Below are 26357 nucleotides of genomic sequence, written 5' to 3' on the forward strand. Positions count from 1 at the left end.
AAGGGTCGCATTTTTCAAGTCCAAGATTGGCGCATGCGCTTTGACAGCATTGAGAGGGATTGTCACGTTCAGCAGAGTTTTCAGTTCGTGACACTGGGTTAAGTCACGTTCTCCTCAGAGCTCTTCAATCTATAGCTGCTCATTAGCAAACGCCAGTCAGTAAGTGATGCACACAGAGAGTAAGTGTAAATTTGTTGGCATTGCTGCGCCGGGAGCTTGACAGGCTGTTGTGTGTTAGCGACTGAGTGACTGAACTCGGGGAATTCCCCGACACTCCTGTGCTAAACTTTATGTCTCTTTACCTCTCTCGTCTCGGGTCTCCCCCGCCCACCGACTTTTGACCTACAACGGTAGGTAAGGCATGACTCGAGTAGCACAGTACTCTACTTGTACCTGGAAAGAGAGTAAGACAGAAGGGGGAGGAGAGAAGGAGAGGGAAGAAGGGAAGAGAGAGCGAGAGAGCGAGCGAGAGAGAGAGAGAGAGAGAGAGATAGAGACAGACAGACAGACAGACAAACAGTCAGGCAGACAGAGACAGGCGCGCGGACTGACAGACAATGTTAAAGCTCTGTTTTGCGAGAGAGAGAGAGAGAGAGAGAGAGAGAGAGAGAGAGAGAGAGAGAGAGAGAGAGAGAGAGAGAGAGAGAGAGAGAGAGAGAGAGAGAGGGAGAGTAGGAGAGAGTGAGACTGAGAGACAGAGAGAGAGAGAGACAGAGACAGAGAGGTTGACAATGATAACAATTGTGTTTTCAAGAGGGGGACATAGAATCAGATATTAGATAAGATAGGATAAGATCATTCTTTGTTTCATAGTGTAGTTGTATAAGCAAAAATAGTTGCTTATTGTTCAAATCAGCCCTCTCGGGCCCTCAAGAGGGATTACTGTATCCAAGAGAGAGAGAGACAGAGAGAGAGAGAGAGAGAGAGAGAGAGAGAGGGAGAGAGAGAGAAAGAGAGAGAGAGAGAGAGAGAAAGAGAGAGAGAGAGAGAGAGAGAAAGAGAGAGAGAGAGAGAGATAGAGCGAAAGCTAGAGATGCTAAGAAGAAGAAGAGGAAGAAAAAAATGAAAGAGGTGCACGAGTGAGACATTTTAAAACTTTGTGCACTTTGCTTTTATGATAGTTGAGATAATCCTTCAAAAGTGACGTTTGCAAAATGAAATATGCGCCGCGGACTGATGTTCTTGTCACAATGGTAACCGCCAGCGACAAGCTCATTCTCATGTCATGCGCCAGAGTTATGGAAAAACCGGCAGCAGGTGTCATGAGCTATTATTATTATCAGCCATGATTTCCACCCGGATGTTCATTCTGCGCAAGCGTGAAACAGTCGACATTAGCACATGAAGTGCTGTACATTAGGCAATCCAGTCTTTGTACCCTCCAAAATACGCTTTCAGGAAAAAAATTATATTTTAAGAAAACTTTAGAATGCAAATATTATTCGATCTTCCTGAAAACCTTAAAAGCAGGCTTTCGCCGCCACAGATTACAGCCCCTCAAATCGGCGCACCAAGTCAGTTCAACTGATTTACTGATACATTTCGAGTCATCCTAAACGCAGGATTCTTAGTTTTAGCAAGAAGAACATTATATCGGTTGTCAGAATATAAAAATACTCGCAAGTAACTTAGGTTGGTATAATATGGACAACAAAACAGAGGAGGCCCTGACTGATACAAGGATGGACGTAACACCAATGGTAAAACCCTCACCGCCAAGTGACCACGGCGCTGCGCCAATTACAAGACTTGCTCAAAGCTTTCGTAAGCTTGCATAGCCCACTGGAATGACTTTGTATTGCAATAGATCGATAGCACTGGTCATTTTCTATACCCTAAACTGAGCCCACATTTAAGGCTCATAAGTAGGCCTATCTCTCAATTATCCATTCTTCAAACAATCCCTGCCAATGCGCCACTACAATCAGTCCAACTCCAGCCATATTCATCCGGTTCTCCAGCCGCGTTGGGTCGGTGACGGCAGCAAAAAAGCCAGCGCTTCATTCATTGTGTGTGGCTTTGCGCAGCCAGACTTCTTACCTAACCACTGGCTCTCGCTTCTAAACCGTTCCGCGTTACAGCTAGCGGACCTTTACTTTCACACTTCATACCAAGCGCCAATGTATAGTGGTTGAGTGGAAGTGAACAGAAAATGACTTCATCCGATTGGTGGGAGCAGTGAGACTGAACTGAACTGAACATAGCTTTAGCCAATTGGTGGTAGCAGTGGAACTGAACTGAACTAAAAAAAATATTAAAAAAAAGCTTTAGCCAATCGGCGGTAGCGTTGAAACTGAACCGAAATCTGCTTTAACCGATTCAGTGGTGGTAGCAGTGGAACTGAACTGAAAACGGTTTCAGCCGATTGGTGGTGGCATATGAACTGAACTGAAAACGGTTTCAGCCGATGAAGGAACTGAACTGAAAACGGCTTCAGCCAACAAGTGATAGCTGCCCGGAACTGAACTGAAATCTGCTTCAGTTATTGTAACCAAACGAAAAACTGACACAGCCGCTTGGTGGAAGCGGCGGAACAGAACACGGAACCATCATTTTCAAGCGATTAGTGGCGGGTAGCAGTGGAACTAAACTGAAAACGGCTTCAGCCAATTGGTGGTTGGGGTGGAAGTGAGCTGAAAAGTATCTGTCGCGTGTGCTCGAGGCGGCCCGTCGCGACAGCCACTTTTAACCTGCGACGTTCGCGAGGCAGCGTCACTTGCACCAGGGTTCCGGTCGCCTGCGAACGTGGACAAGTACGGGGATTCTTTTGAGTGCACGAAACACTTGAAGAGTAAGTGCTGTTAGTGGACATAGACCCGGCGAGTGTAGGTTGTTGGAAACGTGGCAATTAAAAGATCGGAGTGTTTACTTGTGAACTCTACTTATCCATAAGCCGATCCCCTCCTCCGTCTCTCTCTCTCTCTCTCCGTCTCTCTCTCCGTCTCTCTCTCTCTCTCTCTCTCTCTCTCTCTCTCTCTCAGTGTCTCACTCTCTTCTTCTCTATTTCTATTTCTCTGGATTTTTGTGTGTGGTTAAGGGAGCTGAATAATACTTCGCACTCGGTTGACTGGCGTGTCTTGGGGTGTCCCTGCTTCAAGCGTTTTGTGGATCATTTGTGAAATGGTATCCGTGTTCAGAGGGCTCTCGACAGGGATTCAAACCTGCTTTTAAGTGTTCCTAATCGGCGTGTAGATTGTCGGGGCATGTTCATTGACACAGGTAGTTTGCTCCTGGCAATACAGCGGATTCTTTTCTCTTTCTTGTGTGTACTTGAAAAACGTCGTGGGGTGCACTCATTGCATGGTAAAACTGCACATTGGGGACTTGGAATGTTATTCGCTGAATGTAAATGTTGAAAATAAAAAGAGAGACGGAAAGAAATACAAGAAAAGCAGAAGAGCCAGGAGACTAAAACAATCATTTGATTTGATGTTAGTGAAATATTTTGTTTGAATAGATTTATATTGAAATAGCCAGTGGGTAAAACGAAAAAGAATGCATCGGAGCTATAATGTCCGTTCCCTTATCTCCTCCGGTTTTCCTGCAGTTAAATTCTGATTACAAAAAAATTCTTGGTAATTTCTAATACATAAACTTTAAACGGTAAGGAGATCAAAAAAACATTCATATTTAACGGCCACACTACAGATTATTGTCGACTTAAGTTGTGAAATAACTTGGAAAACGTCCAGTGAAGTCAATACAGGTTCGCTAAAAGGAAGGATTAGAAAAGCTTGTATGAAGAGTCTTTTGAAATTATTTTTAACACCCACCTGCATACTTAAAACGTTAGCGCTAGACCGCTAAGCACACGAATATACGTTGTACTGCAAGGGAGAAAGAACAAAAATCTTTGACAGAGCGTGGGACGGTATAAACATTCCCAAAATAGGGAACATGCTTTTTCGGGTATGCGCCGCTTTCATTGTGTTGATTCAATAACACGGGGAACAAAACATACCGCTTCACAGGTGTGAATGTTTATGTTTTGACTTACTCACAGGTGGACCTTCGTGGAAGTATTCAAGGAATGATATCTTCGTTTACGGCGTGGTTCGCATTTTTGTGCAACTGAACATTTAATGTAAAAAAATCATTTCGATTTTCAACAGTAACTTCGAACGCTATTTCTGCTACCAGTCACTAAAATTTAGTTTCGTTTTCCCTGCGTTCGAGCATTCCTGATCTTTTTTCGTTGATTCTCTTGTATTACCACGGCAGAGTGCGCGTATTTTGACGTCTGACTGTTCAGCGGACTGTTCATTATTCTTCATGTCTGTGTCTATGTAATAGCGTACGAGGAGCGGTCAACAGCAAGACTTAGTTTTTCTTTTGAGTGGGAGCATACACTCCAAATTCATTGGCCCCAGGTTGTTGACAATAAGCGTGGCTAATTTTGTGTGTACGTGTGCCTGCAAAAACGTCAGAGAAACTGACTGTGTCATTTCAAACTGACTGCGGAGAAGAGAAGCTTTGGACGTGAGAAATCGAACCTGTGTCGGTTTATTCATCGGTGAACACTGCGTACAACGATGGTTTCTCTGGCACTGAGAGGAGCTCTGGTCATCTTCGTGATTCTTGCTCAGGTAAGAGATGTTTGTTTCACTATATGTGTGTGTGTGTGTGTGTGTGTGTGTGTGTGTGTGTGTGTGTGTGTGTGTGTGTGTGTGTGTGTGTGTGTGTGTGTGTGTGTGTGTGTGTGTGTGCTATTCATTTTAACATTTAGTATAGATCTCTTTCTGTCTATATGTCTGTCTGCCAGCCTGCTTGTCTCTCCCTCTGTCTTTGTCTCTCCCAACCATTGTCTGATCTGTCTGTCAGTCTGTCTGTCTGTTTGTCTGTCTGTCTGTCTGTCTGTCTGCCTGCCTGCCTGTCTGTCTGTCTGTCTCTGTCTCTGTCTCTCTCTCTCTGTCTCTCTCTCTCTCTCTCTCACTCTCTCTCTCTCTCTCTCTCTCTCTCTCTCTCTCTCTCTCTCTCTTGTCACTCTTGTCCTGTCCGTTACAGCCCATTGAGTTTTGGTTCTTCTTGGTCACACACACTCACCCCCCCCCCCCCCCCACACACACACTTTCCGACCATGCCTTTTCGCGAGCAACAATGCACCAATACCACAGGGCTCCGATTTCCAAATCCCCCGAGTCACGTTAACTCTAAACTCTTCAAAACAAATCTGCTCGCCTTTGTCATCTGCATTCTCACATCACAAGATGGTAATCAAATAGTCAACAAGCACATCGCTTCACTGCTCAGCTTCGTGTCTACTGCACACACACACAAAAAGAGAATGCTTCATGTTCTACATGCTAAATATTTCGACTAAATATGGGTTGTATAATAATTCGAGTTCTACGCCCTCACGGCTTTTGATGAGATACACAAGTGTATGCGTGTTCAGGTGGTATCAGCCGTCTGCACTTCTGGCAGAATGACCGAGGTCTTTTACGTGCCACTGAGGTGACACGGGGGTGTGACATAGCTACCGTCTCTGGGTCTGCCACAGAGATCTGCACATAAAGTTGACCCGTGTCCGTCCCGGACTACACCAGCGGGTATCCATCCCTATCGCCCCATTCCTCTTTCGCCCAAAGCCATATCGCCCCGAAGTCACTATGCCCCGTTTCGACCCGAATTCGCCCCACTTCGCCCAATTTTTCTGCAGACATTTCGCCCCATGATCGCCCCATTTTCGCCCCATATTTGCTCGAACTTTATCATGACTTTTTTTAACGCAGTCAAGACTCGCATTCGATCAAATACTCAGAAAAAGGGGTTATCCTACATACGCGAATAAGACCACCCATGTCATAACTAAACCATACACTCACCCGTTGTTATATCATGTAAATGAGGTCGTGTCAAACTATAATCTGGCAGGGACCTAACTTTCCACTGGTCACGATGACAAAGTCACCAAGACAAACGTCATTCTAAAAAAAACTTCTGTATTTATTGTTTCCACTAGGAGAATTTTGAGAACTTACATCTCGTTATACTTTCTAGAGTGACGTCTTTTTGCTTTGACGTCAAAGATTTCACGAGGCTTGAAAGAGATCGAGGTTCCACGACTTCAATTTGGGTGCTTAGACTGCGGCACGTTTGTAGCAAAAGACACACAAGTACAGTATACTTCATGGATGTGTCTTATCAGATTTACACAAGTTGTTTTTTCAAATATCGAAAAGCTCACTTTCGCTCGCATTTCAATATTACAAAAGCAACACAAACTCGTGTAAATCTGATATGACACGTGCAGCAAGCCATTTCGTTTTCTCTATATATCTCTCTTTGTCACCATCGCGCCGCATTGACCTAATCCCGCTTAATTAATGAAGCGAAACTGATCAACGGTTGCTTAATCCCGACGTCAAAGTGGACCCGTGCACGATGGATTTAGTGCGAGTGTTGAAGCGAGGGGTATAGCTTCAAAGGCAAGCACTGGCTTTACCGCTCGGCTTTCAAGTGTATGGCTGACGATCTTCTGACGATCGATGCCGTCTGCGATAGAAATCAGGGGTTTTAGGGCAGGTGAAGCGAACGGGCAATTAAAAGCAAGGATCGATATCGGTCGATTCGACTGTAATTGATACTGATTTTGTTCTTGCTTCTTAAAAGGCCCTAAGACATTAATATAGCGTGTGAAGTGAATGGATCGGTAATTAATACCCAGGACTGACTTTGGTGATATTGGTTTTGGTAGGGTGTAATTTTTACTGATTTTTTTATTTTCTTCATAATCATTTAAGCCAAAGGTGTGACTTTGGTGAAATTGGTTGTGGTAGGATGTAATTTTTACGGATCTTTTTATTTCTTCATATTAAGCCAACGAAGTACATGGATTAAAGTAGTGAACAAGCGCTGTATGAGTTCCACGCAAAACCTATATAAATACATTGTACTTTCAATCAAACTTTCTTACTTGGAAAAGTAGTTGTAGTAAAGAACACCGCGGCTTTTCAAACATCTTTTATGAGGGTAAACTTCACATCGACCCATGTTTCACACACTTTGAATAAGAGGAGGGCGGGATGAGTGAGAGAAACGGGGGGGGGGGGGGGGGAGGGGATGGAGAGAGAGAGGGCGAGATGAGTGAGAGATAGAGAGGGGGGAGAGGGAGATAGAGAGAGAGATAGAAGGAGAGAGAGAGAGAGAGAGAGGGAGAGAGAGAGAGAGAGAGAGAGAGAGAGAGAGAGAGAGAGAGAGAGAGAGAGAGAGAGAGAGAGAGAGAGAGAGAGAGAGAGAGAGAGAGAGAGAGAGAGATGGTACGTACATATGCTCATTTTGTAAAGTACTTCACACACACAACAAATGAATACATTATATAGAATCTGGCAGCTTGTAAACTTTAAAAACTGAAATATTGACCTTCTTAACATTGAATTGCATTGGACTTTGTGCTTCCGTTTCACAGGAGCATCGACATTTTCTATGGCCCGGATATACCAGACGTCATGTACATAAACTTGGTGTGCATAATCATTGCTTTTGTGGTCCAATGTCACGAGAAAAAAAAATCCACAAATGAAACTGTTGTATGTACTGCACAAGCACAGTTGTGCTCAGGAATGTCGTTTGGCGTCGACAGTCGTCAAAACGCCGAAACGGATTTCTAATCGCCGAAAATGTTGCCGTCATTTCGTCAAAGCTGTCTAGCTTTTTTACAGTGGGGGTGACACCAAGGACAGCCTTAAAGCCAAACAAAAATACATGTTGGTTAAGGGTAACTCGACCGACCTATTTTTTCCCGCCGACCCTAACACTTTTTTTTCATTTCTCAAAAACAAACACAAAAAACAACAACCTCTGGCACATTTTGCGAACCATACCGAGACTAAACAAAAATAAATTTAAGTAAAGCCGACCTACCGACCCTATTTTGAAGGGTCATGTTACCCTAAACCAACATATATTTTTGTTTGGCCTAAGTTACTCTACAGACATTTCGATTTGGGGAACATTTTCGGCAATTTCCGTAAATTTGCTTGGAGAAACACGTAAATAAAGGACATTGTCGCCAGTGTCCCAACCAATATCAAGGATACTGTTCCAGTAAAGCATAAACAGTTCAGGTTTTCCTATCCTCTTTTGGAAATCCTACTTTTCCATCTGATTTTGTGCTACAGCTGAGCGGCCAAAATAATAATAACCTTGCACGATTGAAGTGACCGCTTTGGCACAGGCTGCAGGTTGGTTAGGGTCCGGTTGGCCGTATCTCGTTTGACCGTTTGATTGATGTAGCCGCCGCCCAGTTAACCATGACAGTTACCGAAGCGTTGTAGCGGTTGACCGTAGGTTTTGTCTCGTTGATTTTTACAATTGGGAGGCATATTACAATGATGAGGTTGTCATCGTGCAAGCGCAGATTGTCATCCTATTATCGTGGCGCATAATCAGTTGATCGATTGATCCATCCATCAATCCTTTTCTTCCTTCCATCCATCCATCCATCCATCCATCCATCCATCCATCATTCCATCCATTCACCCAATTACCGGGCCATCCATTGAATAATCTTTGTGTCTGACCATCTTTCTGTTACTGCTTACGCCCGTGCATCGGTCCATCCATCTGGCAATCCACCCGAAGACAGCTTTCGTCTGTCCAACTTTTTGTCCGTAATTCTGTCTGTCCGAGCCAGGCTCCGTCTGCTGATTCGTGTGTCAACCCGTCTTGTCCAGCCAGCCATTAACCTCCACACATTCACCCTTTCTGTGCAGCATGGGATTTTTTGTTTGTTTGAAGAATTGATTTTGTGACTGACACTTGAGTCGATCACCGAAATTGATTCATGAAAAAATCCAAACGCTTCATTGAAAGCAGCAAGGTATAGTTGATTCCGGGTATGTGTGTCCAAGGTATATGGTCTTAACCAATGTACATCTTATTATTACCAGCTATTGTGTTTTCAGCGTAGCAATAGGGTCCGATATTTAGACGAGACAAGTATAATGCCGACGAGTCGAAGACGAGTCGCATTATACTTGTTCGAGTCTAAATATCGGACCCTATTGCTACGCTGAAAACACAATAGTGATTATATAGCTGTTATGACCTTGATTTGTTGTTCCAAACTTACAAAATGACAGTTTTTACGTCGATGCGTTGATCTCAGGTTTTGATAGCAGACAAACTTCTTACGCGCATCATGTTCGCGCAGACATGCACACCGCTACACGCTTTCTGACTTTGGAAGAAAAACTGACTCCAAGTGCATTCGACTTCACAACACAGTTGTTGAAACAGCTTTTTAAGTTGTCAGTGTATGCTGTTGTCGATAGAAACATCGCCGTGGTACTGATGGGTAAAGCGGAATCATGCGTCGGCCATTTTTCTCAATATGCTTTTGGATATTGAGTAAAATGGCCGACTTCCGCCGCATTATGCTTTGATGATCGGAAGAGACCATCCAATCACAGCCCCCGAATTCCCCCACGTGTTCATCAGAATAGCTATATACCGCCGGCACGGTTGGCCTAGTGGTAAGGCGTCCGCCCCGTGATCGGGAGGTCGTGGGTTCGAACCCCGGCCGGGTCATGCCTAAGACTTTAAAATTGGCTGCTCCGCCTGGTGTCTGGCATTATGGGGTTAGTGCTAGGACTGGTTGGTCCGGTGTCAGAATAATGTGACTGGGTGAGACATGAAGCCTGTGCTGCGACTTCTGTCTTGTGTGGGTGGCGCACGTTATATGTCAAAGCAGCACCGCCCTGATATGGCCCTTCGTGGTCGGCTGGGCGTTAAGCAAACAAGCAAATAAACAAACAAACAAAATCTTATTATGTACGCACACAACATGCATGTGGTGCCTGTCACTACCTGTGCATACTTAGTACACAGATTACAATAACAAATGGGAACTGACTCCATCTTCTAAGGTGCTGCCAAAAGAGACTCAGGGCTATATTTTCTCTGGCCGCGTAATACCCAAGAGGCTTATTTTTCCTAGTCGAATTACCTGGTAGTTCAGTATCTGTACGTTTGTTTGTCAACTTTTTTTCCTGCTTGGTCCTATCCTGGCATCCGTTCCTGGTAAAATGTACTTTCGTGATTTTACATACACGAACATATATAAGTCAAAGGCTTTAGAACGACAAGTATAGCTACAGCCTAGTCGTATAAAGTGAAATATTATGCATTCAGGTGTATTCAAAACTGACAATTCGCATCGGATATGTAAAATGTCAATGAATGACAGTAGTGCTTCCGTGTTCACTATTCTCAATGTCAAGTTATGGACGTGTTACCTTATCCTCTGCGTATCACGTCGTCTTAACCGAACAAAAACAAGAGAACTATCAAAAGGTTTCACAGCGTCATTTTCGTCGCCCTATTGGAGATTCGTCAGCGCAAAGGAAAGCAAAAGGAAGAGAAAGCCGGGAACTGAAAAGAAAGAGAAAAGGAAGAGAAAAGGAACAATCTGAGTGAGCCATTGGGTCCTAAAACGGAGCTGAATGGTCTTACATAGGCACTAAAAGTGTCCTCAAAGCTTTTAGTGAATACGAACATCGCATAAACAGTTTAAACAATAAAACCAATAACACACACTTTATTGCTCGTTAAAATGAGTACAGTAAATGGACAACTGCCTTGTTGCATCCAAACCTGTCTGTCAGCATACACAGTTCAGGTTTTCCTATCCTCTTTGCAAATCTACTTTTCCATCCGATTTTGTGCCACAGCTGACCGGCCGAAATAATAAATAACCTTGCACGATTGAAGCGACCGCTTTGCCACAGGCTGTGGATTGGACCTCACTAGTGTCAAGCTTGCAGTGACCACACACAGGCCAGTGGTCAGGTCATAAGTTTTCTTTTCTTTATTTGGTGTTTAACGTCGTTTTCAACCACGAAGGTTATATCGCGACGAGGGAAAGGGGGGAGATGGGATAGGGGAAAGGGGGGAGATGGGATAGAGCCACTTGTTAAGTGTTTCTTGTTCACAAAAGCACTAATCAAAAAATTGCTCCAGGGGCTTGCAACGTAGTACAATATATGACCTTACTGGGAGAATGCAAGTTTCCAGTACAAAGGACTAAACATTTCTTACATACTGCTTGACTAAAATCTTTACAAACATTGACTATATTCTATACAAGAACCACTTAACAAGGGTAAAAAGAGAAACAGAATCCGTCAGTCGCCTCTTACGACATGCGGGGGGCAGAGAAATAAGGATGTGGAAAAGAAGACTTTTGGTAAGTGAAATAAAGATGATGGATCCAGTCAGGTAGAAATAAGACAACAAGAACAGAATTGGAAAACTGCAGGGAATAGTAGGGAGAGTTTTCCTGGAAGGAAATATAGGTGAAAGGACTGGTAAGGCAGAAATAAGACAAAAGAAGAGAAGTAAAGGAGTGGGGTAGCTTAGTATAAACACTCCCGCCGCGTGAAGGCGACCCTTGTTGCTACCACTGTGACAATCACAGTATACTGACATAGGATGTTTGGAGGTTTAAGGGTTTTGGGCAAAAGGGAAATACGGACCAAAAACACCATTTTTGTTGGTTTTATATATATGCAGGCAGTGAGTGTTGGGTAGTGAGTTCTGTTGTGGCGGAAACCCAGGAATGAATAACAGTTCTTGTGGGGAAACTTTGAGAGGATGCTTCAGAGAAAGACTGAGAGAGAGAGAGAGACAGACAGAGAGAGAGAGAGACAGAGAGAGAGAAAGAGAGAGAGAGACAGAGAGAGAGACAGAGACAGACAGACAGACAGACACTCGGACAAACAGACAGACAGACAGACAGAGACAAAACAGACAGATAGACAGACAGACAGACAGACAGACAGAGACAGACAGGGAGAGAGAAAGAGAGAGAAAGAGAGAGAGAGAGAGAGAACTGAACTGAGCTTAATTTAACAAGGCCGGATGACGGATTTTAGGCCGGGCCTTTTCATCAAAGGGGTAAACTGTTTGAAGTTTAGGCCATCACATACATTCAGCATTCATGCTCAAGTGCTTGATTTTCCATGCTTTGGCTGCCTCGTTTGTTAGGTAAGAGTTCACAGCAACAACTATTTTGTTAACGACGAAAGGGGAATCAACACAGGATTAGCAAATTATAGCGCGGGGATTAATCTCTTTTGTTGCTTTATCAGCCTTTGTCGGCAAATACAAAAAAACAAGTGTTATTTTATGCAACTACCGAGCTGCCACAGATTACCAGGGTAATCTTGAACTTTAGTGTGTTAAATTCATAGCTCAGAATCTAGTGGCATTCTTTACTTATTTTTAAAACAGGTCCCTGTAATCAAGCCAAATAACATTTGTCGTGAAATTAACTGACGGATTGAGCTCCAATCTCAGGCATAATTAATTAATTTGGTTGTTTGATCGACGAAAAAGACCCAATAATGGCTATGTTGTCATCCAAGGGACATCACTAAGGCAACGGGAGTTGCCTCCCCTGTCGCCGCTTAGGATAATTCCTTCTTTGACGCATGTAAACGAAATGCATTCCAAACATTCGTACAGTTCATTCCGTGACTCTAAAGGGACCTAAAATGACTTGTTCTGCTTACAAGTGCAGGTTCTGCAAATGTGGAGGCTTAAATGCCTCTTAATTCTGAGCTGTGAATTTAACACACTGACTAAAGTTCAAGATTACTAATTACAGTACCGGTATGAATGACCATGTCAGTGAGTCTGACAGTCCTTTAGCACTCAAGCCCCTGCACCCTGTCATTGTTAGGGTTTGGTCTTGCATGTCACTTGCAAGTAAACGAAACAGTCTGCAAGGTGATCTAAGGCTACGTTTTTTCACGACAGACAGCTATGTAGGATTGTTTATTTAATAGTCACTTTCAGTAGATTATTTGTTCTATTTTAAACGCTATACTTCAGTTTAAGACAAAGAAAGAGTTTTACGACTCGGACAGACAGCTATGTAGGATCGTTTATTTAATAGTCACTTTCAGTGGATTTGTTGGTCTAATTTAAACGTCATACTTCAGTTTAAGACAAAGAAGGAGACATTTGTTCCGAACCAAAATTCAAAGGAATGAAAAGGCTTGTCTGGTTTTCAAGAGAGCGCCTGGATCGTCAAACCTTTCACGACACCGAATCACGTGATCCAAAATAACTGTTTAACATGGGATTGCACTGACGTCATTAAAACCTGAGTCATTGCAGGAGAACGGATTCTGGTATGCATTTATTCTACATCTTGGTATTCCATGAGCATCCAAAGACAGATTTTGTATATATATATATATCTCAGGCTCTCTTTTACAAAATTCGTCTACCCTCACACACACACACACACACACACACACTCACACACACACATACACACACACAGACACACACACACACACCACACACACACACACACACACACACACACACACACACACCCTCGCCCCCTCTACAGCCCAGGCCAATTAGGACAGCATACCAGACAGAAATACCAAAGCTAAAGATACAATCTCTGGCATGTTTTCTTAGTTTTGTTACAAGACTGAATTTATGCATTTAATTCCAGTAGACTGAAGCTGCGATCAAGGCAACGATGCTGAAGGAATGCCTTGCTTGGCATTGGAATAAAGCGAAATGTTACACCAGAGTGAGATAAATTAGATGAGAAGAGATACTCTTGGGAGAATCGGGATTTCCTTTAAAGAGGAGCGAGAGAGAGACAAGACAAGACAAGACAAAATCTTTATTATCGAGGGTAATAGATAAGCAAGAATATTGCTTTTTTACATCCAGCCCTCGCCCTAATATAGGGTCAACAAGAACAGAAAACAATATAATCAAAGAACTATCACATCAAACTTAATACATTATAACTGTATATACAGATACAAATTTAAAAAATAAATTGTCATGCTGCCTTTTAAGTACAATTTCCAAGTGTCAATTTTTAACATAACTTAATTTAGATCTGCATATTATTATAAGAGAGAGAGAGAGATACAGAGACAGAGAGAGAGAGAGAGAGATACAGACAGACAGACAGTGAGACAGACAGACACAGACAGACAGAGACACAGACAAACAGACAGACAGAGACTGAGGTAAGGGGGAGAGAGATCGACAGACAGGCAAGCAGGCATAGAGACAGAGACAGACAGACACACAAACAGAGAGAGAGACAAACAGAGAGGGAGAATAGCTTCTTAGTGAACGCCTTGACCTTCCAAAGTCTGTCAACTTCGATTTCGGTCTTAAGATGTGTCTTTATGAGTATTACATAGTCTCCCGTCAAAAGAAAACAACAATCCACTTCCATTCATTATCTTACAATCTTCAGTAATTACCTCGGACCAGGCATTCCTTCATTTACGGAAACGAACGCCCTAGCCAATGGCTATTTTCTTTTCTTTCCGTTCTTGTTGAGCTTTTTTCCCTCAAATGTCCTTTTTCTGTTTTCTTTCGCTTTGTCGTTGGACAACGTTGGTCAGCGTAATTGTTTTTTTCTTTCTTTTTTAAATGCTTGCTTCATTGCCTGCAATTATTTTCGTCCGTGTAGCCTTTTTTCTTTGATGATGCGCTTGTAACGAGACGAGGTGAAGTCGAATAGACACCTAGATACTTTACCACCACCCCCCCCACACACACACACACACACACACTCACACACATACACACACACACACACACACACACACTCACACAGAGGGATGTAGAAGGGTCTTCGGAAGCGAAGAGCTGAGAGAAAAAAGGGCTCAGCTGTTGTTAAAGACATTCAGCTATTGATTCCTCACCACTGATCTTTTACAACAGCAAAGCTAGTATAGTAAACTTTAATTTTATAACGAAAAAGTCAGCTTAAATCGTCGTTTACAACCGGTATAAACCTCCAGGAGGGACCTTTCTCTTTTAGTTTTTCCCCGCCCTCGTAAATAAGGCTGCTCTCTACTGCAGAGTTGCATTTTCAATTCAAAATCGTTGCGCCACACAGGCAGTCTGAGTCACAGCAATGAAGTTCACCTTGACAAATGTGATTAAAAGAGATGCTTATTTTGTGTGCTCAAGTTTTGTCCCAAAAAGACCGTTATTAGTGATTTAAACGATTACAGCTAACGGTTATTTACCTCATTCTGAGAGCGGTTTCCGGCTTCATGCGACCTTTTTTTCATGTCAAGCTAAAGGTGTAAGGCAATTTGCTAAAATGGCTATCATACTTTCGGCAATTTTCCGAAGTTTGCGAAGTTTTACGGCTGTCCTCGACATCATCTTTCCCGCACCGCAAAGAAAAGTTCGGCTGGTCTGTTTGTAATGGGTTTTTTTTTGTTTTTTTTTTGTTTTTTTTTTGCGATTTGAAAGAGGTTTCAGCTTTTCGGGCCGAGTGCCAATACCAAACGACATCCCTGATACAATTACTTGCATGCTTTGCTTGTTTCATACTTTCATTCCTGTGGTCCCATTCTACTGCTAGAGGCAGCAGCTAGGCCAGACGCGGACATAATGAGAGTTACGTGGTCCACGTGCTAAAGTTAGCCTGACTCGACAGGCCTCAGGTGCCTAATTGGATTAAACGCCTGATCACGCCGCGTGTCGGGGCAGGGGGATGGCGAAGGGGGAGGTATGGTCAAAGATTGCAGAGCATAGTGCAGGCTCTGGACTATGGTTCAGTATCGTAACACAGGTGAACTGTACCCTACAGAGTGACCTTACACCCCCCCCCTTTTTTTCTGGTAAGAAGATGTGCGGGGATTTAGAGGTGACTGACGCGGAGATTTTAGTTATGGTTGGGGGATGTCACTTCGTATAATTATTTCGTTTTTTTGTGTGCTGTTCTTTTTGATTGTTTATCTGAATAATCCGAGTTTCTCTAAAGACGTCGCCATTCTTGAAGCTCAAGTAGAAGGATTAGACCTTGTCAAAAGCCTCTCTCTCCCTCCCGCTGTAACTATAAATCGTTGGTATCTTTTTTAAATCTACGATTTATTTAATTATTTCTGTTCAATTCTATTACTTCTATTTCCACCATCCTCCTTCTCTACCTCTTCCTCCTTTTTTCTTATTTCTTTCTTTTTTTTCTCTACATTTTTTTGTCTAAAATGAGTGCATCAATTTGTGCACCTTTGCTAAATACGTCATACCCGTATATTTTTAGTTCAGATACAAACAGTGGTACCTGAGTTTTTATCAGGTTTGCGTTGTGGTGGAGCTAGATAGAGAATTATATATGACATTATTTCAAATATTTTATTCTTGCTGCTGTTACCAAAGAGGGGAGTGCCTTTACCACACACTGCTACCACCACCACTACAAACACCACCACTGTGACCATGTCTTCCCCCGCCTCATTCCGACTCCTCTGCAAAAAAAAGAAAAAAAAAGAAAAAAGAACAAGTACAAAAAGGTGAAAGACACGGTTGACATATTGAAGCTAAATTGTGTCGCGTGTTTGTGGGAGAGCGACAAACATATATTAGTCTGCAACTGCATGACCCGGCACGGAAGAGTTTGTTTTGCGTGTTAAACATATAGGCTGCTCCGGCATTTTAACCTTGCACATGGTCGGTTGAAGAGAGAGAGAGAAAGAAAGAGAGATACAGAGAAACAGAGAGAGATAGAGAGAGAGACAGAGATAGAGAGAGAGAGAGAGAGAGAGAGAGGGACAGAGAGAGAGAGAGAGAGGGACAGAGAGAGAGAGAGAGGGACAGAGAGAGAGAGAGAGAGACAGAGAGAGAGAGAGAGACAGAGCTAGAGAGAGAGACAGAGAGACAGAGAGAGAGAGAGGACGACAGAGAGAGAGAGAGAGGGACAGAGAGAGAGAGAGAGAAACACAGAGAGAGAGAGAGAGAAAGAGAGAGAGAGAGACACACAGAGAGAGAGAGACACACAGAGAGACTGAGAGAGAGAGAGAAAGAGAGGGACAGAGAGAGAGAAAGAGAGGGAGAGACAGACAGAGAGGGACAGAGAGAGAGAGAGAGGGACAGAGAGAGAGACAGAGAGAGAGGGACAGAGAGAGAGAGGGACAGAGAGAGAGAGGGACAGAGAGAGAGAGAGAGGGACAGAGAGAGAGAGAGAGGGAAGGACAGAGAGAGAGAGAGAGAGAGAGGGAGGGACAGAGAGAGAGACAGAGAGGGACAGAGAGAGAGAGAGACAGAGAGAGAGAGAGAGCAAAAGAGAGAGCGAGAGAGCGATAGACAGAGACAGAGACACAGAGAGAGAGAGAGAGAGAGGTGGGGTTGAGGGAGCATAGAAAATAACAAGCAGCTTGAGTTATTTTTCTTTTCATTTTTATCATTACTGTATCATCCCATTGCTGGGAAATTCGGGTCGCTTACTCTCAGTAGAAAGCTAGCAGCAAACAGAGTCGCGCTACCAAGGTGTGTGCGTTAAGTGTAATCAGCCACCTGGTCTTCTCAGTGGCAGAATGACCCAGGTCTTTAACGAGCCAGTACTGCGGTGCCGGTGGGTAGGACATGGATACCATCTGATCTCTGCGCATAAAGTTGACCTGTGTCCGTCCCCCGGCCTCGATTCGAATCCGTAAGCCAAATCCAATGCTCTACCAAATTTAGCTTTGAAAGTGAACAAACTGTTAACAGTAATTTTATAAGTAATATTGCTCTAGATTCACCAAACGTCATTGCCTAGGTTCAACATCCTTGCCTTGGCTATTGCCAACTCGAACTCAGCCTTATTATGCAACGGATGTACGGTAGCATTCAGTGATAAACGTTCATGGAGGAGCAGGTTTGGGTGTCTGAAGAATAACGTGTAATAACAACTTTATTTAATCTGAGGCTGATGTAAACGGATAACGAAAAGTCTTTATTTTTGACAAACTGCACATTTCTTCACATTTTGTGATCCATGCAACATTCAGCGCAAGAACCTCTGATTTGACATCTCTGATACAGAGGACGAACCTTCTTCAGATGAATGGTCATTTCGTCTCTCATTCACGACTATTTGTTCGCATTTCACGAAACGAAACTTTTATTTTGAGGCAGCAGGTACATTTCTGCGTTGTTTAGCCCACGCAACGCAAACACATACAGCGGTAAAACAACAACTGTTCACTAAATCTCTCTGATAAACGAAAAAAAGCTTCCAGACTGTAGTTTTTAGCCGCCATGTCACCGGAAATAATGATTACTCTCCCTTGAAGCGCCGCAAGAGGTCGCTGGGTGGCGGCTGTCGGTCGTGCCAACCTGGAGAAAAACACAAGGTGCGAGAGGCTGAGAACAAACGGGCATTAGTTTCCCTGTTGTTTACGCTCACGGGGGACATTAATCAAAGTTTTTTTTTCGTTTTTTTTCTGTTTTTATTTTGCAGGCAAAAGGAATCTGATTCACAAGTTGCATAGTTCCGTTTTGTGTTTTATAGTTACGTTTTGTGTTACACTGTTCTCGTGATGTTCTGCGTCAACATAAACGATGTGTGGGATACGTCAGTTGCAGAATGCCATACGTACAGGCCTTTCCGTTTACGCCTGAGGACTATAGTCCTTGGTGATTTGCTGCACGGCGGCTCCTTCCACTGGTTGCATGATTATTGTTAAAAACTGTAGAGCACGTGACGCCTCGCATACAGGGAGAAAACTTTGGTGACGAAATGACCAAAGCAGCAACTAGGCTGAGACTACATTTTACCAAATAGCAAAATAACCCTGCCCGTAGCTTATGTGAAGAAGAACAAAGCAAATCATTTTACAAGCGCGCTCGCACACGCACGCACGCGCACGCACACTCATGCACGCACGCACACGACACACACACACACACACGCACGCACGCACGCACGCACGCACGCACGCACACGCACGCACGCACGCACGCACGCACACACACACACACACACACACATAAACACCCAGAGACATATTCGGAATGCCAGTGTCACAGAGGGGAAAGTGTTCATTTGCAATTATCATTCAGTGTCAAGAACCTCTTCCAGCACTCTTCAACAGAAAAACAGGCATTTTCCAAAGAAAGTCACAGGGAAGTAGAAGCTATACTTGGACTGATGCCTACGTTGCACTTTCTGGTTCCTTTCTATCGCGCGATTCATGGTTGTAAATATATATAAAGACTCTCATGTAAATTGTTGGGTGGCATGACAGATAGGAGAATCTCGTCTTAATTGCCCGAAGTTCAAAAGGTTTGAATGGAAAATGACTTTAAAGGGGTTCTCTCCCCGGAGTGTTCCCATGCGCAATATGAAACGACGCCTTCCACGTTCAAACTATCGAACATATTTTTTAAATACTTCGGTTTGAAGTACTGTACCAACCGTTTGGGAAGCGTTCTTTGGAACGACAGAAAAAAATAACTGCTCAAAAGTAAAGGGGCGACATATTTTGTCAAAATCTTCAATGGGATGGCAGGCCGGAAGTGTAAGATGAACCTACCATTGGTCAATTTTTAACGGACGGTCTGTCAATCTCTGGTGCTAGAAGTCTATTTCTGGGACTGGCCAGTGCTTTCTGGCATTTTTTCTTTTTTCTTTTCGAAGTGACGAGCTCATTCTCCCAAAACAGTCAGAAGACATACTGAACGATGCTGACTGACTAACTTACTATTTCTGTCCCCAGTACTAGCGACTATTTAGGACATGACGTGGCTATATACCACAAACTACTGAACGAGGTGGAGCTTGGCTCCTTTTATACCACGAGTCGCCCCTAAGGCTGGCCCTTTACAGAGCTTTCCGCGCGCGCAGTTTCGTATCTTTTCCACTTAAGGAATCGGCATACACCTCAAACAAATTAAAGCTGACAAACTCCAAACATAATGGCGAGATCATTTGGATTTTTCCGCACCAATGCACCAGTACCTTTGCCACAAGAAGCACTTAGACACGCGAACAAATTCTCTTTAATATCTACGCCCACAAGTCCTTTGTGAAGAAGATAATAGTCCTAAGCTGAGATCTAGCATCCACCTCTTCATTAGATCTTTTCAATTCCTGCTTTCAGAGCGGATAACTCACGAGCGTATCATTCATGTAAATGAGCATGCACCGCGGGAAAACCGAAAGAGTATTCGTGGGGCTTAAATTCAAATATTTGCGTACAAAAACGTAATTTGCTGGGCTTAAAACCGCGACCGCAATGTAAACCAAATTCTAATCTTAAACAGCTTTCTCAAGCAGAGAGAGAGAAGGGTGGAAGCAAGGGCGGATCCAGGATTAAGGAAGGGGGGGGCCACCCAAACTTTTTTGCACAAACTTGAAGGCGCAAAGCGCCCGAACATGCTAGGGGGGCATGCCCCCCCCTCGGAATTGTTTTTTTAAGGAAGCAAAATGCTGCAATCTAGGGCCACCTGAGCTCAGAAACTGTCATTTAATCATCTCTCTCTCTCTCTCTCTCTCTCTTTTTATATTTAGTCAAGTTTTGACTAAATATTTTAACATCGAGGGGGAATCGAAACGAGGGTCGTGGTGTATGTGTGTGTGTGTGTGCGTGTGTGTGTGTGTGTAGAGCGATTCAGACTAAACTACTGGACCGATCTTTATGAAATTTGACATGAGAGTTCCTGAGTATGAAATCCCCGAACGTTTTTTTCATTTTTTTGATAAATGTCTTTGATGACGTCATATCCGGCTTTTCGTGAAAGTTGAGGCGGCACTGTCACGCCCTCATTTTTCAACCAAATTGGTTGAAATTTTGGTCAAGTAATCTTCGACGAAGCCCGGGGTTCGGTATTGCATTTCAGCTTGGTGGCTTAAAAATTAATTAATGACTTTGGTCATTAAAAATCTGAAAATTGTAAAAAAAAAATAAAAATTTATAAAACGATCCAAATTTACGTTTATCTTATTCTCCATCATTTGCTGATTCCAAAAACATATAAATATGTTATATTCGGATTAAAAACAAGCTCTGAAAATTAAATATATAAAAATTATTATCAAAATTTGTTTTTCGAAATCGTTTTAAAAACACTTTCATCTTATTCCTTGTCGGTTCCTGATTCCAAAAACATATAGATATGATATGTTTGGATTAAAAACACGCTCAGAAAGTTAAAACGAAGAGAGGTACAGAAAAGCGTGCTATGCAGCATAGCGTAACCACTACCCCGCTCTTCTTGTCAATTTCACTGCCTATGCCGTGAGCGGTGGACCACGAGTATACGGTCTTGCTGCGTTGCATTGCGTTCAGTTTCATTCTGTGAGTTCGACAGCTACTTGACTAAATATTGTATTTTCGCCTTACGCGACTTGTTTTTTCCTGAAGGGGGGGGGGCTTGCCTCCTTAGCCCCCCCACCCTAAATCTGCCACTGGGTAGAGAGAGATAGCGGCACAGAAAGAGAGAGGGAAAGAGAGAGAGAGAGAGAGAGAGAGAGAGAGAGAGAGAGAGAGAGAGAGAAAAATAGGGAGAGAGAGAGAGAGAGAGGGGGGAGAAAGAAAAAGAGAGTGAGACATAGAGAAAGAGAAGATTTAAAAAAAATTAATTTAAAAACCCCAGCTTTGAAAAGAGAAACGCCGGTGGTGTAATTTATCCCCTGAAGAATAATGAAGGCATTTAGTGTGCGCCTTCGTGCCAAAGCGCTGCTCTTTTCATTATGATAACATTCCGCAACGGCGGAGGAGGCGTTACATTAGGCGATGATACAATGGCCACTGCGCGGCATTGCATTTTATTTCGGAGGCGGAGGAATGTGCCTGTTTGCACACCGCGTTTGTCATTGTGAGTCGCCGCTCTGCCCTAGCACTATAGACCATTTGAGGTACCTTGATATTAGGTTTTTCGTATAATTTGTTTTCCAACACATTTGTTTTCAACATATTTGTTTTCCAACACGTTTGATTTCCAAAACATTTGTTTTCCAACATATTTGTTTTCCAACACATTTTTATCACGCACATCTGTTTTCCGACACGTTTGTTTTCCAACACATTTGATCTCCAACAAATTTATTTTTCAATATATTGTTTTCCAACAGTTTTGTTTTACAACATATTTGTTTTCTAACGCATTTATTTTTCAACACATTTGTTCAGAGGCTTATATATTTTGATGAATCGCTTTTTCGTAAGCAGACCATTACCATTCTTCAAATAATGAAGTACTTTTTCGTCAAGGCATGTAAATCAGGTCTCCATATAGCAAACCTTTTCGTCTATCAAGCCTCGATCTGCTTGTGGCCTCGCGCAATACTGGGTCACCAGGTAACTACGTGAAATTTAGCGGACACCCGTCGTTTGCGCGTGTGAAATATGCGTTTGAAAGGAATGAAATGTTACAAAATAGTGATATAGCTGGCTGTGAGCTATATTCGAGGAATGTAACTCTCCTGTTAGTTAGTGGTCATTACAAAAAAATAATTAGCATCTAAGCAGCAAACAAATTTTCACTCACAAACTCATAGTGGTCCGATTGTCTTCAATCGATTTTGAGAGGAATACAGAGAAAACCTTGCACCGTTTTTTGTTTAAATAAAGGGGAAAAGTTTAGTACCAGAGGACCTCATATGAGTTATACTCTGCCCTAGCTCTGCTCCTGAATCTATTTTACCAGCTTAAGACATGTGTGGATTTTAATCCCGCTCGTTGTGCAACGTAATCCTTCCTCCGTTGTCACAGTTTAGAAGGCACAATTAATCGTTCTTGGTGGATTTAATTTTTAAGCCTGCATACATTCTTTTGCACACGTATTCTACCAGTGCGAGGGTGGGGGTGGACGGGGAGGGAGGGGGGGGGGGGGGCTTGGGGGGGAGGGGTTGGAGGGAAAGGGTGTAAGTGTCGGTGGGGATGGTGTGTGTATAATGGCACACTCCACAAGATCTGCAGGGACAGTCATGCGACACACAGATTTCATTCCCGGCTAGGAGGTCCCGGTGTAGGCCTAGTGGGGTTGGTGGTGCGCGTGTCACGGCACGATTTAAAAGATCGGGACACCCCCACCCAATCCCCACCTCCAACCCCAAACTACAGACACACTAACACACTGAAACACACACACACTGACACAAACACACACACACACACTAACACACGGACACACACACACACTAACACACTGACACACACTAACACACTGACACACACACACACAAACACACACACACACAAACACACACTAACACACTGACACACACACACACACAAACACACACACACTAACACACACGCTAACACACTGACACACACACTAACACACACAAACACACACACACACACACACACACACACACACACACACACACACTCAACAAACAAGCAAACAAACAAACACAAGCCGCAACAAATAATGTTCATGTTTAATAGTTACGCCATTTGAGTTCAATATCTAAAACTGCTAGCTGTTGGTTTCGAGGCACAGGATTTTTGAACGATTGATTGTAAGGGTCGGTTCTGGAGAGATGACCACATTAGCTGCTTTCAAAGAAACAAAAGCAGAAAAACAGAATTAATTCATTCAGGTTTTGTGCATACTTCAGAGCATAGTTACGCCATTTGGGCTTACTATCTAAAACGTCATAATCAATCAATCAATCAATATGAGGCTTATATCGCGCGTATTCCGTGGGTACAGTTCTAAGCGCAGGGATTCATTTTTATTTTTAATTTTTATTTTTATGCAATTTATATTGCGCACATATTCAAGGCGCAGGGATTTATAGTGCTAGCTGTTGGTTTCAAAAATGAACGATTTATTGTAAGGGTCGGTTCGGGAGAGATGGCCACCATTGGTTGGTTTCTGCACCACGTAGAAATGTGGAGTTTTCAGGGCCGTCTAATGAAAGATAATTTGGTGCAAGCCTAGTCGTGCAAAAGAGTAAATTCATGAGAGTAGATCGATCAGGTCCATTGCGAGAAACACAGGCACTTTTAGCACTTCCTTAGATTCCATCTTTTTGCTGAAAGTTGAGCACATACCCTAGAGAATCCAATAAGAGCAATTTAAGATACCCAATGTTTATTAGGTTAAGAGCTACTGCCACCACAGTGCACTTTCAGAAAGCTAACTAGAAAGCTAAAGTCAAGTAAGCTGGCAGAGTCTTTTTAAATATCAAGAATCGATCCGGCCACTAAGTCAGTCAAAACGTCCAGCGTTGAAGAATGCAAAAATCATGATGCGCCTAAAATCCCACAAAAAATTCCAGAGTAGATCTTTGACACAGAACTTGCATTCATTATTTTTCCAGCCCAGCTAAAAGAGCAATACGTTTGTAATCCCCTTGTTGAAAGCGAAGACGACACATTTGCCGTGCAATATAGCGGGGTGCACAGGTTGCTTCAAGCAAGCTTAGAATAAAAGAGTAATCCCTTGCTGCAGAATCCGAGAGGTATGATTGCGATCCGCCCTTTCCGGTAGGTAATGGATGAGGCTTTTGTTATAGAAGCACATCCATCGTTTTCTGGCTGCGCTACTTTTAACTCTCTGGGAGAAAGAAGGGACGGGGATTAGTAGTCAGCCAGGTGTATATACGTCGAGGGCGAAACATTGTGTGGGTGTATTCAACACAAAATGAACACCGCCCTGATCTGTCAGCGAAGATTCTGTTGAAGTGCTGCATGATGCGTGCCTTTAGCATGATGGATTTGACACTTCCTTTGCATCTGTTGCTTCTTTTTCCTTCCTTATTCTTTTTCCTTTCATTTCTGTCTTCGTTATATTTTTTAAATTCCATTTACTTTGTTTATCTGCGGAAGAGCCTGCCAGATTTGTCTGGACATGTTTTACTGGTTGTCCTGCCATGGTATAGTGCGGCTCCCTCGGGGTGGGGGGGTGGGGTGGGGTGGGGGGGGTGCATTATCTGATGACGTACGTAACAAATCTCTCAATTGAAGTAACAGGAAAAAGGGTGTAGGTACAAAGAACAATAAACAGCAGCAAATTCAAACGATTATTTACTTCCTCAACGTAAATCACTCCCTTAATTCCAACTGTAGAACTTCACACTTGTGCGACAGATAGGATAAGGCGGGAGCGGTACTATCAGGTTCTGAGCCTCGTTGGGACTCCAGTTACCAAAAAACAAAACGGCTGATTGTCGCACACAATGTTTACGACAGGACGCGGTTGAAATCTCTTTGGCGTATTCAAAGGTTTGCTTGTGAACGCGGATAAAATGGGATAACATGTGACCCGAGAATGCTGACCTCAACTGCAATGCGATCGCAAGACTTTAAGCTTTAAATACCGGTGTCTTTTGCCCTGGACGGAAAGCATGACATAATAATATGGCAACGGGTGAAAACGTAATGCAACAACATGTAATGAAACTGTCAGCAACCGAATACAGGGGTACCGGGTGGGTAATAGCCAATTTGCTATGGTGGGTAGACGGGTATCCTTTTTCTTCTTTTGTCTTTTTTTTTGCATGAAGTTTTGTGCGCCACGCACGTACTGCAAAGAACATGCAAAGAACCTCGCGTCTTTTCGGTGTCTAACTGCGTGTAAAACTATGAGGGGTGAGGGGCTATCCTGGAGATTTCAATATTTCAATATTTCAGAAATACCACCCTTTAAGCTGACCAGATCACCTTTGCGGCGTCAGCAGTCATAGGGATCTTTACAAAAACCTAGCGCATGCATCTTTTACTGTGGTGGGAAGCGGCAGACAAGGAATTTTTGTTGTGTGTGTGTGTGTGTGTGGGGGGGGGGTGTTTTGTTTTGGTTTTGTTGCTTTTTCACTCTCCCAAGATACTACAAGCTGTGTCCGTCATATTCATAAGAGTTAAAACACTTTACATACTCAAAATGGAATACATACGATACAAATTTAAATGTGTGCATCCGTTGCAAGATCATATCAACATAGGGAACAAAGAAACTCGTGTCCTGCAACTTTCAAGTAAAACGCTACCTTTCACAACAAGGAACATGTTAGCTTGTGCTGTATAGTCATTTTCAAAGAAAAGTAATTCGCAGTTTTGATGTTAAACACATAACTTTACTGAGTAAACCCCACCCTATTACATCTGCAAACCACAGGTCTCAACAATCGTAGGAGGACTAATATCCTTAGTGGATTATGTCTTTATTCAGTTATTCTGCAGAAAAGACAAATGCTGGAGAAAAACCGTTCTTTTCTGCAGCATTTCTGCATAATGTCATCTTTCGCCGAAGCAACGGTTTTTTCTGCAGCAAAACATTTTACTGCAGTAAAATTGAAATAAAGAATGCTGCAGTATTTTATTCATTCATAGCGCTAAGCCCCGCCAGAATGAATTTCAGTGTTTTTTTCTTTCTTTCGAAGCCGCTGGTGGCATGTAACCAATTATGCAGAGAAGTCGTGTTACGAAACAATTTACGATCAGTGAGAGCTCCAGGTTGAGGTTAGTCCTCTAACGCAATGGATTAGAGAAAGACATTCATATTTATGTTGTTATTCTGGATGCCGCTTGTTTCACGTTTGACATTTGCTCTTGGAAGTCGTCTAACAATTTACGATGCGGCCGAGCTACAAAATGCTGCAGAAAAAGTGTAAACAGGTTTTCTGC

General features: G+C 43.0%; 1 protein-coding gene across 4 annotated transcripts in view; it reads left to right on the forward strand.

The window, feature by feature from the left end:
- The first annotated feature begins 2550 nt into the window (after window positions 1-2550).
- The window catches only part of LOC138981480 (thrombospondin type-1 domain-containing protein 4-like), a 99030-nt gene continuing 75223 nt past the window's right edge, over window positions 2551-26357 (forward strand). For 2 of the 4 annotated variants that reach the window (XM_070354416.1, XM_070354433.1), the window contains exons 1-2: window positions 2551-2791; window positions 4004-4586. In XM_070354416.1, coding sequence (XP_070210517.1) covers window positions 4533-4586 — 54 coding nt within the window. In that variant the 5' untranslated portion in view covers window positions 2551-2791; window positions 4004-4532. The remainder of the gene's footprint in view (window positions 2792-4003; window positions 4587-26357) is intronic. The other 2 variants (XM_070354425.1, XM_070354442.1) reach the window with 2 other exon arrangements.

The sequence above is a fragment of the Littorina saxatilis genome, linkage group LG1 (genome assembly GCF_037325665.1).
Source record: "Littorina saxatilis isolate snail1 linkage group LG1, US_GU_Lsax_2.0, whole genome shotgun sequence".
Taxonomy (NCBI): Eukaryota; Metazoa; Mollusca; class Gastropoda; order Littorinimorpha; family Littorinidae; genus Littorina; species Littorina saxatilis.